Source organism: Channa argus, chromosome 1 (assembly GCF_033026475.1).
Source record: "Channa argus isolate prfri chromosome 1, Channa argus male v1.0, whole genome shotgun sequence".
Lineage (NCBI taxonomy): Eukaryota > Metazoa > Chordata > Actinopteri > Anabantiformes > Channidae > Channa > Channa argus.
This window is the reverse complement of record NC_090197.1, coordinates 9,047,629-9,060,309: the sequence shown is the minus strand read 5'-3', so window position 1 is coordinate 9,060,309 and position 12,681 is coordinate 9,047,629. Positions and strand designations below refer to the sequence as shown.

At 39.4% G+C, this 12,681-nt stretch overlaps 2 protein-coding genes across 8 annotated transcripts in view; both read right to left on the bottom strand.

Annotated features, from left to right (window-relative positions):
* pleca (plectin a) overlaps positions 1 to 3,504 on the bottom strand; it is a 93,454-nt gene extending 89,950 nt beyond the window's left edge. For all 7 annotated transcript variants that reach the window (XM_067490412.1, XM_067490597.1, XM_067490693.1 and 4 more), the window contains exons 1-3: positions 3,330 to 3,504; positions 2,618 to 2,655; positions 52 to 213 (exon numbers count right to left, since the gene is read on the bottom strand). In XM_067490412.1, coding sequence (XP_067346513.1) covers positions 52 to 213; positions 2,618 to 2,655; positions 3,330 to 3,489 — 360 coding nt within the window. In that variant the 5' untranslated portion in view covers positions 3,490 to 3,504. The remainder of the gene's footprint in view (positions 1 to 51; positions 214 to 2,617; positions 2,656 to 3,329) is intronic.
* A 1,358-nt stretch (positions 3,505 to 4,862) lies between these two features.
* On the bottom strand, positions 4,863 to 11,150 carry eif3eb (eukaryotic translation initiation factor 3, subunit E, b). The gene is made up of 13 exons (XM_067492817.1): positions 11,024 to 11,150; positions 10,387 to 10,504; positions 10,071 to 10,188; positions 9,899 to 9,941; positions 9,151 to 9,255; positions 8,902 to 9,027; positions 8,614 to 8,738; positions 8,157 to 8,283; positions 7,968 to 8,069; positions 6,239 to 6,348; positions 5,872 to 5,974; positions 5,512 to 5,646; positions 4,863 to 5,051 (listed from the first exon to the last, which is right to left on the bottom strand). The coding sequence occupies exons 1-13, from the start codon at positions 11,111 to 11,113 to the stop codon at positions 5,013 to 5,015; spliced, it is 1,341 nt and encodes a 446-aa protein (XP_067348918.1). The 5' UTR covers positions 11,114 to 11,150; the 3' UTR covers positions 4,863 to 5,012.
* Between the last annotated feature and the right edge of the window lie 1,531 nt (positions 11,151 to 12,681).

Sequence of the window (12,681 nt, the reverse complement as noted above, 5' to 3'; positions counted from 1 at the left end):
TGAATGAAAAGTTTTAGAACCCTGAAAAATAACTAGGAAACAATGACTCACCTTCATTGCAGTGGCAGTTTCCATCCTGGCTTTAACAGCTCGTTTCTTCCTTTTTCTCACTGTTGGACATGGCGGCTCCTGTCCAAGGGCCGCAGACTCGTTTACCACCAATTTCTCTGGTGGGACTGAGGGGGCCGGCTTCTCTTTGGCCCTTTTCTTCTTCTGAAATGAAATTCTGCTTTTAAATATTCCAGTGTTTTGTATCTACTTAATGTAATTAAAAGTTGATTGCGTCTACATTTTTGACTTGTATATCTGGTCAACGTTTCTGTGGAGAGTGTGCAGAATGTTTCAGAGGAGCATTCTGACACAGAACACTGAGCCAAAAATAAATTACTGTAACATAACATAAGTTTAGTTGAGCAGGCACAATTAAAAATAACAGCTCTACATATCCTGCATGCACTGACTGAGCTAGACAAAGCATTTCTTATTTAGAGGCCTGTGATTATGATTGGTACTGTCAGGTAAACAAATGGCATTTTGTTTTTCCTGCAGCTGAAATTCCCCGAAGAAAAATGTGGCTAGTTTTAGTGTAAGTGGCAAAACACACATTTGAAAATGTAACTATTCTATTTGAAGTTATCATGTGAATATTCTGTAGACCCTTCATATGTCGTAAGCCTTTATGTAGAACGTGTTTATGCAGTGGCTGTTTTAACAGCTCATTCATCAGCAGATGGTAAGAGGATTCTTTTCTCTTAGGATGAACAGTCGTGCAGTGTCATTTATCAGCGGTTGGAAGTTTTGAGGCAATATAGTTTTCTGAAAAGAGTGGATGTAAAGTTCAGAGAATTAAAACTGTGTGTGAGTGACATTTTCAGAGTTGAAACAAAAACGCAGGCCTCTCTGTTGGTCACCTCTAAATCACATGCAATTATAAGGAAATCATTGTGCAGGGAAACAGAGTTTTCAGTCTCCTCAGCTCTGTTGTAACCTCTGAACCACCAGCAGACCCGGGTCATGATGGGAATATTTACAGCCCCCCTCCTAACAGCCTTTGATTGTCTTATCAACTTGTAACTGCACTACCTTGATCCTGGTTTGTTCCCTAAAAAGCTCAACATGTATACACATAGTTTTAGCACTAGATTTAGTTTATACTTCTCCAAATTTGTGCACTTGTGTGTTTTGGCTATAATGTCCAAATGTCCTAAAAGCCTGTTTGCCTATAGTAACTACATCAGGGTGGTGGATGTGTGCAGCTCTGTCCTTCCGGCAGAGACCTGACGTCTTTGTCCATCGTCTGACTGCTGCAGAGGGAGACGGACCTTTGTTGGCATGCGAGTCGGGACAAAGGACTTCACTCATGGAGGCATTTCAGAGAGCTGCTCCAACTTATCGCACACAATGACTGCACAGTGCTGCTCCAGTCTGTAACTACACTCATAAGACTGTGCCAAAATACACTGAGTGAGGCCAGTACAGTTAGAGATCACTCGGTAAGACATGAGCACACTTCAATATAATTGAGGTAAAGCTGCACGATATGAGTAAATTATTGATGGAACAAGACTGTATTTATGTTGTTGTCAGCGTGTACTGTGCACCAGTGTTGTGTGTTGCCTGCAGCTTTACTCCTCACACCCTTTGTGAAGCTTTCAAATGAATAAGTCGTTAACGTGAACAATGTCCTTTGTTCTGTGCTTCAGTTCCTCTTGTATTAGTAAAACCCCTGTTGTTCACGCTGGAAACATTTAATGCCTCACTTCCCCTTATTATTGAGACAGAACATCAAGCATAAAAACAGGATCTACTGCAGGCTGAATCACTGCTATGCTGTATGTACAATCAGCGACATTAAGTTAGATCTCATTCCGTACTCGTTGTCCAGTGAGTTTAGTGACTCTAATGTTACATTAAATGTTTTAATAGCCACTGGATGAATTTCCATGAGCTTTGGATATGACAATCATGTTACAAACTAGTATTGCAATCCAAGTGATGCTTGAACTCTCTGCCGTCATCAGGGAGAAGCATTTTATTTCCGCTCTAACCTGTGGTGCACATTGTAAACATCACTGCAGCCTCAGAGCAGCACGACTGCTGCGACTTGTTCTTAACATTTTAAACATAAAAAATGATGAGTGTTAGCCTGTTTTTAATTTAATAAAAAGCATGCAATATATGAATATTTAAACACCCACATCTGTTTGTTCTGATTACCTTGATAAATATTTCTGCAATATTCCACATTAAACTAATTTGGCACACAAGCGTGGCTTAAATAAAACACTCTTTCACTCTGCATAAACTAAATGCAATCTCTCTTTGTGCAAGCATAATTATAATGACAATTATACCAATACGTAACCACAGTTTGCTTTGAAAGAGTGATAACGAACTTGTCAAACTGGTTGTTTCTTCGTTTTCATCATCCGCTCATTATGTGGATGAAGACAAGTGCAAGTAAATGAGGACCTCTGGAGTCTAACGTAGGACTTACAAGCTACAAAAGTGATAATGAAAACTGAACTGTCTTGTGAGATATTTCAGGAATGAAGTGTTGGCATTTATGGTGCAGTTAAACACAGGGACAAAATTCACTCCTATACAATAGTCTCACCTGAGCAGGAGCCTTAGATTTGTCGTGTTTTACCATCACTGTATGGAAAAATTGTAGATGGGACAAAAGAGAAAAAATTATGGTCAGTAGAAAATTAGAAAAAGCACAGTGTCATTTCAATGCAGTTCTTTTCAGTACTATGGCTCCAAAACTATCCAGTACAGCTAAGATGACAGCGGTAACTGTTTACTGCATGGAACCACATTTTGCTTTCTTATAGATTGAACAGCCTCTTGACCCATGACATTGCATGAAGTGTAATTTATAACATCTTGTTTAACTTAGGTGGTGGAGAGCGTGAAAGTGGATGGAAAAATATGCCAGTGACGGCTTTCAGCGGTGTCCTAAAAATTAAACGTGAATTATTCTACTTAGGAGTATGAAAAGAACCATTGTGTCCTCTTAATGTGCTGTTGCCCATCTCAAACAGTCACTGCTCCAACCACAAAATGAAGCTTTAGCCAACATTAGCTGGCAGTTTCTGGAAAATGTGGCTACTGCAGTCTTGGAAAGGAAACACTAACAATTTGCAATAACCGGAGTTGGAGAAAAAATTTGAAAAGTATTTCCACTGACTTCTAGTAAACTAGAGCCTGACTTGAAGTTACAACTTCACATTAAGCAGCAGCAGCAGCGTAGTTGTTAGCCAATCACAGGCCTCCACACACCCACAGAGGAAGGGGGGGGGGGGTGTGTGTGAAGACCCACCTACCTTCAAGGTACCTCTCCAGGGAGGGCGAGGAGCTCTGGTTCCAACTGTAGCAGCAGCAAAAGAAGACCCAGACAAGAAGGGTGGCCAGCACCAGAAGTAGGACCCAGAGGAGCCGGGCCACAGCTGGATTTGTGACAGCCCAGGCCGTCAGGACATCCATGGTGATGGCTGCTGAGCACGCTGCTTGTTACCAGCACAGCCTCACTGTCTCCTCAGTCTGATTCCCTGAGTGTGACTGCAGCAGAGCGCATGAACGGGGTGAAGCTACTGTGCTTATAGCAGCCGCAGCAGCAGCCGGAGCAACAGCAACCACAGATGGATACCAGCTGTTCCTGAAGGAGCCCTGCTCAGACCTCAGCCCACGTCAGCTCTGTGTGTGTCAAGTGTGTCTGTGTGTTTGTGTCTGTTGTGTTTTACTGAGAGCTGGAAGTGTGTGGCTGCATGAGGAAAAGAGTGGAGGAGTGGTTAGGAGTTCCTGAAGCTGACATAGCAGTCAGCCACTCCCCGGCTACAACCTCAGAAAGAAACCTCACATGGACAAAAAGGGCTGGACAAAGAGGGGCGACTTAAAAATGCGCCCAGGGCACTATTCCCTCTTTACTTGAACACCTGCCAGCTGTAACTTGTGCACTGAGCGAGGGATGGTTGTTTCAACACAGCTACTTGTGCTATTCTTTAAAGTAATTACCTATTGTAAATATTTCAAAGTAAGCAGTCTGGTTCCCCAACAGGAAAGAAATGCCAACTAGATTAAATCCCACAAAGACCGATGTGAGCAGGAACACCTTGATTGACAAAAACTATTCACCCAACTGCTTATAAATACAGCCTAGCACTGGAGGCTGCATGCTAATGTACTCACAACTTGTTTCACAGCACTTCTAGAGAAGTCAAATATTTGCTGAGGACATCCTGAAACAGGGCAGGCTGAGTAGTGTCAATCAATACTCTGAAATAAAGCGTGGTTAAACCTTAATTGCACGAGACAAAGCACTTACAAGGTCACAATAAATAAAAGACACATTAAAATGTGTGGAGCGTGTGACATCTTTGATGCCTCATCTCCTTCATCAATTCCTACTTTACATCAACAGTTTTGTCTTTAGTTTTCCAAAGTTTTCCTTTTTTTTTTTTATGATCAAAATATGCTTGTGTCCAATTTCAAAGTGAACGTCTGTTCTTTTGTGACAAACACAAACACTGAATTAGGAACTGCTGTCTGGCAAAGATGTTAAAATTCAACTGTCTGAAAAAAAACAAAAACAAACTAAAAACAAAAATGAGCCAAAGGCGCCATCTATGGGTCAAAAATTAATAGAGCAAAAGAGATGGATCACTTTCTTTAAAAGAGGCAAAACGTTTAATGTTAATATCTGCAATTGTTGTAGCTCCAGCAATTTGAATGTTGATGCTGAATAAAACCAAAATCGAGCCAACTCCAAATTTATACATTTTTGTGGGGAAATACTGTCCACTTGAAATAAATATCTTCAAATCGGAGTGAAGGGTGATGATTAAGTACGACTAGTTGCCTCTTCTTGGATGACTTTTTTTTTTTAATTGCAGAGGTTAAACTTTCATAATATGATAATGGTTGAGAAACTGAAAAAAATTATGAACACAATAAAAAAACTTTAATAATATGTGAAGAGCCATCTGCATCCTCCTTGTTGTGGTTCCATTTTAGTAGAAGCCAGTGTCTTGAGCAGCCCAGTTAGGTGTCTAAAGGAAGAAAAAGCTTTTAGAAAAAATGTTGAATTTACTTCATACTGACAACACAACATGTTTACTTCAAGTGGTTTCTCAAAATGTTGGAAAAGCTGTTTTGCTAAACAGTTTTGATGGTTCAAACTACTTCTACATTTTTTTTGGAAAATGATTCAAACTTCTTTTCATGATTTTGTACCCAAGCTATTAATGTAAAACAGGTGAACTGGCATTGCTGGATTAAAGAGAACATTAACGGGGTCTGGGACTGATACCCCCTAGTGGTAACCAAGTACATTTATTATTTAGTGTCCTTAAATACAATTTTGAGCTATTTTTACATGATCACATCTATTTACCCGACACTTTTATTCTGTTAGTTTGGTTTTCAGATTCTGATGAACACACAAGATAAACTTCGACATGTCTTCCACGGTAAAATTCACAGGCTGACCAGAAGTGATTCTCATTCTACCTCATTCCTGTTGCTGTGGGCCACCCTCTTCTCAATGTTCATTGCCAACATCTGGCTCCGGAATGACAAGCTCTTGGTCTTCTCAATGACCTGCTGGTACGGTGACACTGCATTGTTGCCCATCACAACATGACCCTGAAAGACAAGTCAGCAAATTTCTTGTAAGGCTGATTTAAACTGCACTGCGCTGCCCGTCCTGACAAGGTTTGGATGCCGTTTTTGGTCTGACAAGAGCAAAACAGACACATTGCTCCTGTATAGAACTACACAAAGCAGCAGTACAGTCAGAGCTGTTTATGACAGGCTTAGTGATTTGTAGCTCAAATGAGTCAAGGTGGATCAGTGAATGCAGAGCCTCACCAGTTTGGAGTCGATCTTGGCATCAAGCCTGGCGTTACGGATGAGGTTTACGATCCACCTCTCAGCCTCCTCAGGCGTCATGTTGAGCTTGTCTGCCAGCATGCTGTGTGGAGAGAGATGAGAGGGGGAGGTTCAGTTTGGTAAATATCCTCAAAGTGCTATTACATACAGTTTAATAAGCTTAAAATCTTTCAAAAATAAAAACCGGGACATGACTTAAATCTAAAAAAGCAATAATAGCTAAATTTATTACACAACATCAATCAATTAGATAAAAAAATCTCAAAAGATCTGTGGGCAACTGTGTTGTCACAAACAAAGAGCACCCATTTTTCTGATGTGTTGAGCCCATTTCAAAGACGTGTACCTGATGCTGATGCACTGATGAATCCGACAAAAGGTCTCAAAGATGAAGAGACGGGCATTTTCAATAAAGTCTTCAAGGCAAGCGACCAAAAAGAAATCATTGACAAGAACCTAAAGTAAAATAAAAACAAAACGACATTACAATGCAATGATCGATTTATGACATTCCAAGCACTTACATATAAATAGCATAGATAAAAAGATGATATTCCTATAATTTGTAGATTCCCTGTCAGCAAGCGGTACATTATTTATCTTTTAAACCTGTGATAAAATAAGAGCATTTCATCCATCAGAGGCAGGAGACAGTTGTCACAATTTCCAATCGCTCCCTTGTTTTACTGGGATAATGTCTACTACAGTTCCGACTTAAAAGATAATAGCACCACACACTAACCACACATGATGTGCAATCAATCATTTTCTGTGGTTTGGTTGTTGTACTTTGCCAATCTGACATTTTTTTTTAGCTCCTGGTTAATGCATGCATATAATAAAAAACCCGGCTTAAAATGTCAAAACCTCACAATGTGGAGCAATTTTCTTAAGACTGTTTTGTATTCGGTTCCCAGTTTGGACAATAGGTCTATTTTCTTCTAACAGCCAAGTCCCAAAAACAGATCTGGTCACAGAAGCTGCACAATATGACACCAAAGAAAGGGGGAAAAAAAATATATAAAAAATCATTGAAATGTATTTATGCATAATATGCTTCCAACTGTGTTCAGACCCATCATGTGATGTGAAGGTTATATCACACACTAATGTTGAGTTATTCTGAATGCATCTTATAAAGGCACTCTTTTGAACAATTATTTATTTATCTATCAGAAAGAGAAACCAGACATGAGTCCAACTGAGTGTTCTGTGGGAGACTGTGACATTTCTGTGTGTTTTTACATAATCGCAGAAACATCAAATAGGATGTTTTGCCACCTCACATCACCAGAAAAGCTTAATTTATGAATACATTACTGTCTGGGATTTTGAAGAGAGATGTGGCACCATTATTTCTCAAAGAGCTGCACTTCTGACAAAATAACGTTCAACACTTAGCTGTTGTAAACACAGAAGGTGCCACAATAACCCATAACTACTCAGTCATTTAAACAATTTAAAAAAAAAAAAGTTTTCATATTCTGTTATCAAGACAAACCATGTACACTGTTGATTGTTGATGAAGAAAAAAACTGCCATATTTTAAGTGTTTAAATGTTGTTATGTAAATGAAAACTCATGATATGAAAACAATATGACTTAATGAACTTTCTTCCCCCCTTCATCATTATGCATACGCTCTATCTGACAGGATGCCTGAGGTCTTGGCAAGCACTGCATATATTATACAAGAGAAGCAAAGGCCAATGAATGAGAGTGTTTAGAGAATGTGCAAGGTCCTCGAGCACAAGTAGAAAACTGCAGTCTAGGGTTTCCAAAGAGAAGGCAACCAAGCCCCAAATGTGACAGCTGTTTCACTTTGAAAATCAAACTGAATGAAAGTAAGAGCCAGCAAATCAGGTCAGACATGGATTTGCAGAGGCTGAATAGCTGCAAAGTTAAATGCCGGGGATTCAAGAGATCAGAGCACCATAGCTAAGGGAAGCTCCAAATTACTGCTCAGTCCCAGGAGACAGCTAACTTCTATGGGGCGATTTAGGCCTGTGCACCATGACAAACACACACTGTCAAGCATGGAGACAGAAGAAGAAACTTTTGGAAGCTATTCTTACCGACTCACACTCCCTCAGCTTCTTCTGGGCACTGTCAAAGTCAAAGTTCACATAGAGACACTCCACAAACTCAGTTATTGGGTCCTTGTATGTGTACGACTCCTGCAAGAGCGAAAGAGAAACACACAGTTTGAATAAACCCTTGAGGCACGTTAGATATGAATTATTCTTTCCACTTACTGATCTTACCTGCTGAATGACTTTCACCAAGTCCTTGAGCACTTGCCTGCGTTTTCGTACGTCTTTGTTAGTGATGACTGCAGTTGTAAGGTATCGCAGGATGTGTGGGCACATCGTCTGGATGGCATTCAGGTACCTTAAAAAATTAAAAACCACACACACACAAACCATCAGGAGTTGCCATCACAACAGATTAAAAGATTATCAGTTTATTCCAAGGAACATTTTTTTTAACACAAGCTGTGATACAAAATATAAAATACGTGCTGCTAAAAACCGAGAATTGAAATGTATGTGTTCGTTTCTATTGTAGTGTCAAATGTTTAAAATGATCAAACAGCTACAAAGGTTCAACCATATGTACTTTGGCAATATCACTCTAAGCTATGGATAATAATGCAATAAAGCTTAATCATATAATTTGTATTTAAAATGTTTGGCAATTTTTGGAAATGCAGTAACTCACTGAGGCTGGTAGAGGAAGAGCTCAATGATGTTGTCTCTGCCTTTTGGATGGTTGAAGAATACAAAGAGGGACCAGTGGATAAGCCACGTCCTCTGTTGGAGTGACTGGAGAGGAGAGCTGACGGACTGAAAAGAAAGGATGCAAAAAGTCAACATATGAGAAGTTACTTCACTGTGATGTGAGCTTTAATGTTGTACATGCCTTTTCTATGTTCTTAAAACACTGCAAATATGTTTATTATATTGGCAAGAAAAGGTCAAAAGCAAGCCACAAACTGTTTGCTCTTACATTGTTATCAATAGTCTCCCTTAGTCGAGTGAGATCCTCCATGGCCGCTTCCCAGTTCTGCATCAGGATCTCCGAGGCCAGTTTTCCCCACAGGGAGCTCAAAGCATTCCTGTCTGTTGAAGGAACCTGAGCAGCGAGCAAGAGACTGACCGTATTATCATCAGAGTAAATTGTATAATAACCGCAGGACAAAATCAAAAGAAATTCATCTTTTATAGCTTGTAGAGAACTTTATGTGATGATGCTTACCAGGACACGAAAGAAGTAGAGGTACTCGGCAGCCCCAGAGTAGTTACCACACTCATACTGGAATTTGGCATACCTGTACAGAGTGTCCAGGTATTCTTGACGAAACTAAGAAACGAGCAAAGGACATAAAAAATGTACAATGTTCAAAATCCAAACAACAGCAAATTACATGTAATTAATATTACGTTTGCCTGAAAGATTTTCCGTTTAGGGTCATGACACAAATAAACAATATGGTTGTAATATTTTAATTTCAAACTAATTCATTGTTCAAGTATTAGCCTCTTCACTTTTTCTTTCCTAAAGAAAGCTAATTAGAAGATTATGTACACGTTAAGAATGGTTCTGATTAGGGAAGATGTAAAATCTTTCAGACAAAACTGCTGACAACAAAATATACTGCTCCTAAAATAGTGGCAATAACGTGGAAAGCGTGTACCAATTTATCTACCTGCTAATGACCTAGAAGGAATTGTAATATATCTGCGCCTTATGTATGTAACATAAAGAAAACACGGGCAGCAAATTTGGAAGCACTTGCAGATAACTGTATAAGTATTGTGCACACTGGTGGGTGTAGTTGGATGTTTTAGGATTCTCAGATTTTGATACCAGTCTTGCTGGCTCACAGTGGCAGCTGGTTGTTATGGTAACAACACTGTGCAATGCACCTCACAAGGGGAAAATGCAATACACACACACACAAAAGGATGATTGGTACGAACACACTTTTCATGTCAAAACTTACATTGTGTTTCTCTGACAGATAATCAAAGAGCATCCTCCCATCTCTGAATGAGAAAAAAACAAAAGGATCAATACACGGCCAATTCACAGTTAATTTCACATGTACTATAATAATGCCCGTACTAAATTATTGAAAAAAAAAGTATTTGAAAGAGTTGAAACGCTGATCAGACCTTGTTGATTGCATCTGCCGAGTTGTCTCTGGGTCTTCAAACATCTTGACAATTGGCTCTGTCTCTGACTGGAGCTGCTTTAGCTGGGCCACCACATTACTCCTCTTCTCCCTCAGAGCTAAAGCATTTTTCATCATACAATTGTACATTGCACTGCTAAAAAAATCTCAATGTCTAAGACATAAAATCTAAACCTTCTAATCAGTCAAACACAATAAAGGCATGTGTTCAACCCTGCCAGTGTTTGGTTAACGTATCACTAATAAATAAATAAATAAATAAATAAATAAATAAATAAATCTCCTATGTTTCTTACAGTGTGGAATCTCCTTGTCCGCGTACAGGTTTTTGTATACGTCCATGGCGAAATCCACCATGTTTGTGTCGCTGAGGAGGTCCAGCTTCCCCTGAAGAAGTTCCTTCTCATTGTAGATCTGTTACAATTAAAACACAAATACTACTTATATTAATTGGTGGAATTTGAAAACGTCCCCTTAACTGGTTAAACAACTGTACAGAAATTAAATTTAAATAACGAATAAATGACGTTAGTATTTACAAAACGGCATGACTTCCATTCGGTCCATTCATTCGGTCCATTCATTCGGTCTCTGTAGTATTTAGCTAAGCTAAATGCTAACAGTTCGAGTGATTACAATCAAAAGTTAGTTGGCCAATCTTAACAAATACATCTCCTGTTTTCAGAGCAATTTGCTGAAAGCATCCGTAACGTCACAGCAACATCATGAAAGAAAACACTGAAACGAGGGTTAGATAATTTGCAATTTGCTTCTATTAGCGTTAGCTACTAGCTGATGGACTAACGTGACTGCTAGCAGGCTACCTGGTTGAGACTAACCGGTGCTAGTTACAATCTGGTTTTCAGGTATAAATGCCCCTTTTTAAACGGCTACATTAAATTTTGGTGTGATGCGATTCAAACGTTGCTGTACCTCTTTCACAGACAGAAACTCCAAAAGGGGAAAAACCAAATGCCGGTCCAGAAAATGTGCTATCTTGGTTGTTAAGTCGTACTCCGCCATTTTGGATGGCTTCAAAAAGAAACTTTATTGACAAACACCCCACAAATGTACAGTACATTTACGTCATCAATTTTACGGCTTTACTATAAAAAATAATAGAACAGGAAAAACAGATAACAATAACACAAACACTGTCACAAAAAGACTGTATAAGTCAACAGTGTTTTTTCTGTTTTGTTTCTGTGTCTTGAAATGTTAGATTAAGAAGTGTACCTATAAGTATACGATGACTTCAACCAATGACGTCACATAACGGCTTTTGAAGTTTGCCTAACCAGTTATCTAGGAAACGATGTTTATTACAGTTATTGGAGCTAAACGACTGTCAAGGTAGAAGTGGAAAGTTGAGTGTGTAGTTGTGGAGGTAAATGATTTCTTACCTTGCCCTGTGGAAACGTTGAGAAACACTTATCCGCTTGTGTGGAAGGTGGAACTTAATAAATGTTCAGCGTTTGTCATACAACAATCTCCAGAGTGGATCATTTTTGAAGATGAGTAAGCCTTCCTCAACACTGAGTCTTTACTGCAATGGCTTTGCTTCTCTGTCGGAATCTTCATTTTAATATTTCCCTCTAACATAGACTGGAAAAACCCCAGTCAAGCACAAGTACCTCAAAATTGTACGTACGCCATGCAAAGGATTTGAGTAAATGTATTCACTTACCACCTCTGCTTTGTGCTAATATACTAGCTGAAACCAAATAATTGGTCTGCTCCTCTTTATTTTACAAATGTGAATGTATTCGTTATCAATGGTAGAATAAGATAAATGTTTTTCTTAACCTCCTGAGACACAGCTTTTTCATTCATGTCGTCTTGTCGTGGACATTTGTTTTTGATCGATAATCTTTTGATGGATTTGAGTTTCCCTACTAAGTCTCAGGAGGCTATAATTGGCTCTATATAGGCCTATTTGTACTATATCCTTAGATTGTATATTATATATATATAATCAGTGGTAGAGCATTGGGTTGGGATGTAGAAGGCCGCAGGCCCAAATCCCACCCCACCATGGGCGGCACCAGCGTGGCCCTTGGCGGCCCTGCCCAGAAACCAAGGGCCCCAAGCACGGACAAAATAGGAGGGGTGCGGCAGGAAGGGGCCTCTGGCGTAAAAAACAAAAAAACTCATGCCAAATCAATGTGACGACCCCTGAAGGAAAAGCTTGATTTTTGTATATAATTTTTGGGAACTAGTAACATCAAAGACTGAAACGCCGATGGCTATGAAAATGTTGCTTGGGTGCTTGAGCTCAAGCTGTGGACTGGTCCACATTAATGCATTATTATCTCTTGGAGCTAATGCTCCAGAAAGCCAGGAATTAATTTAATATCTGGAACATGATCTAACACATCGTGCAAGAATGTAGTAGTACTACACCAGAATACAACAAAAGAACATTTATCAAAACACTCAAAAAGTTTCTTGGAAGAGAACCTGAAATCAAAATGCTTCTGAAACTGCTACAAGATTTTAGATCAAGCAGATGGACACAAGGACCCTTTGGTTATGAGGGCAGAAAGAACGAGCCTCTGTTGTTCCACTGATGTCCCTGGGTTCAGAAGAAG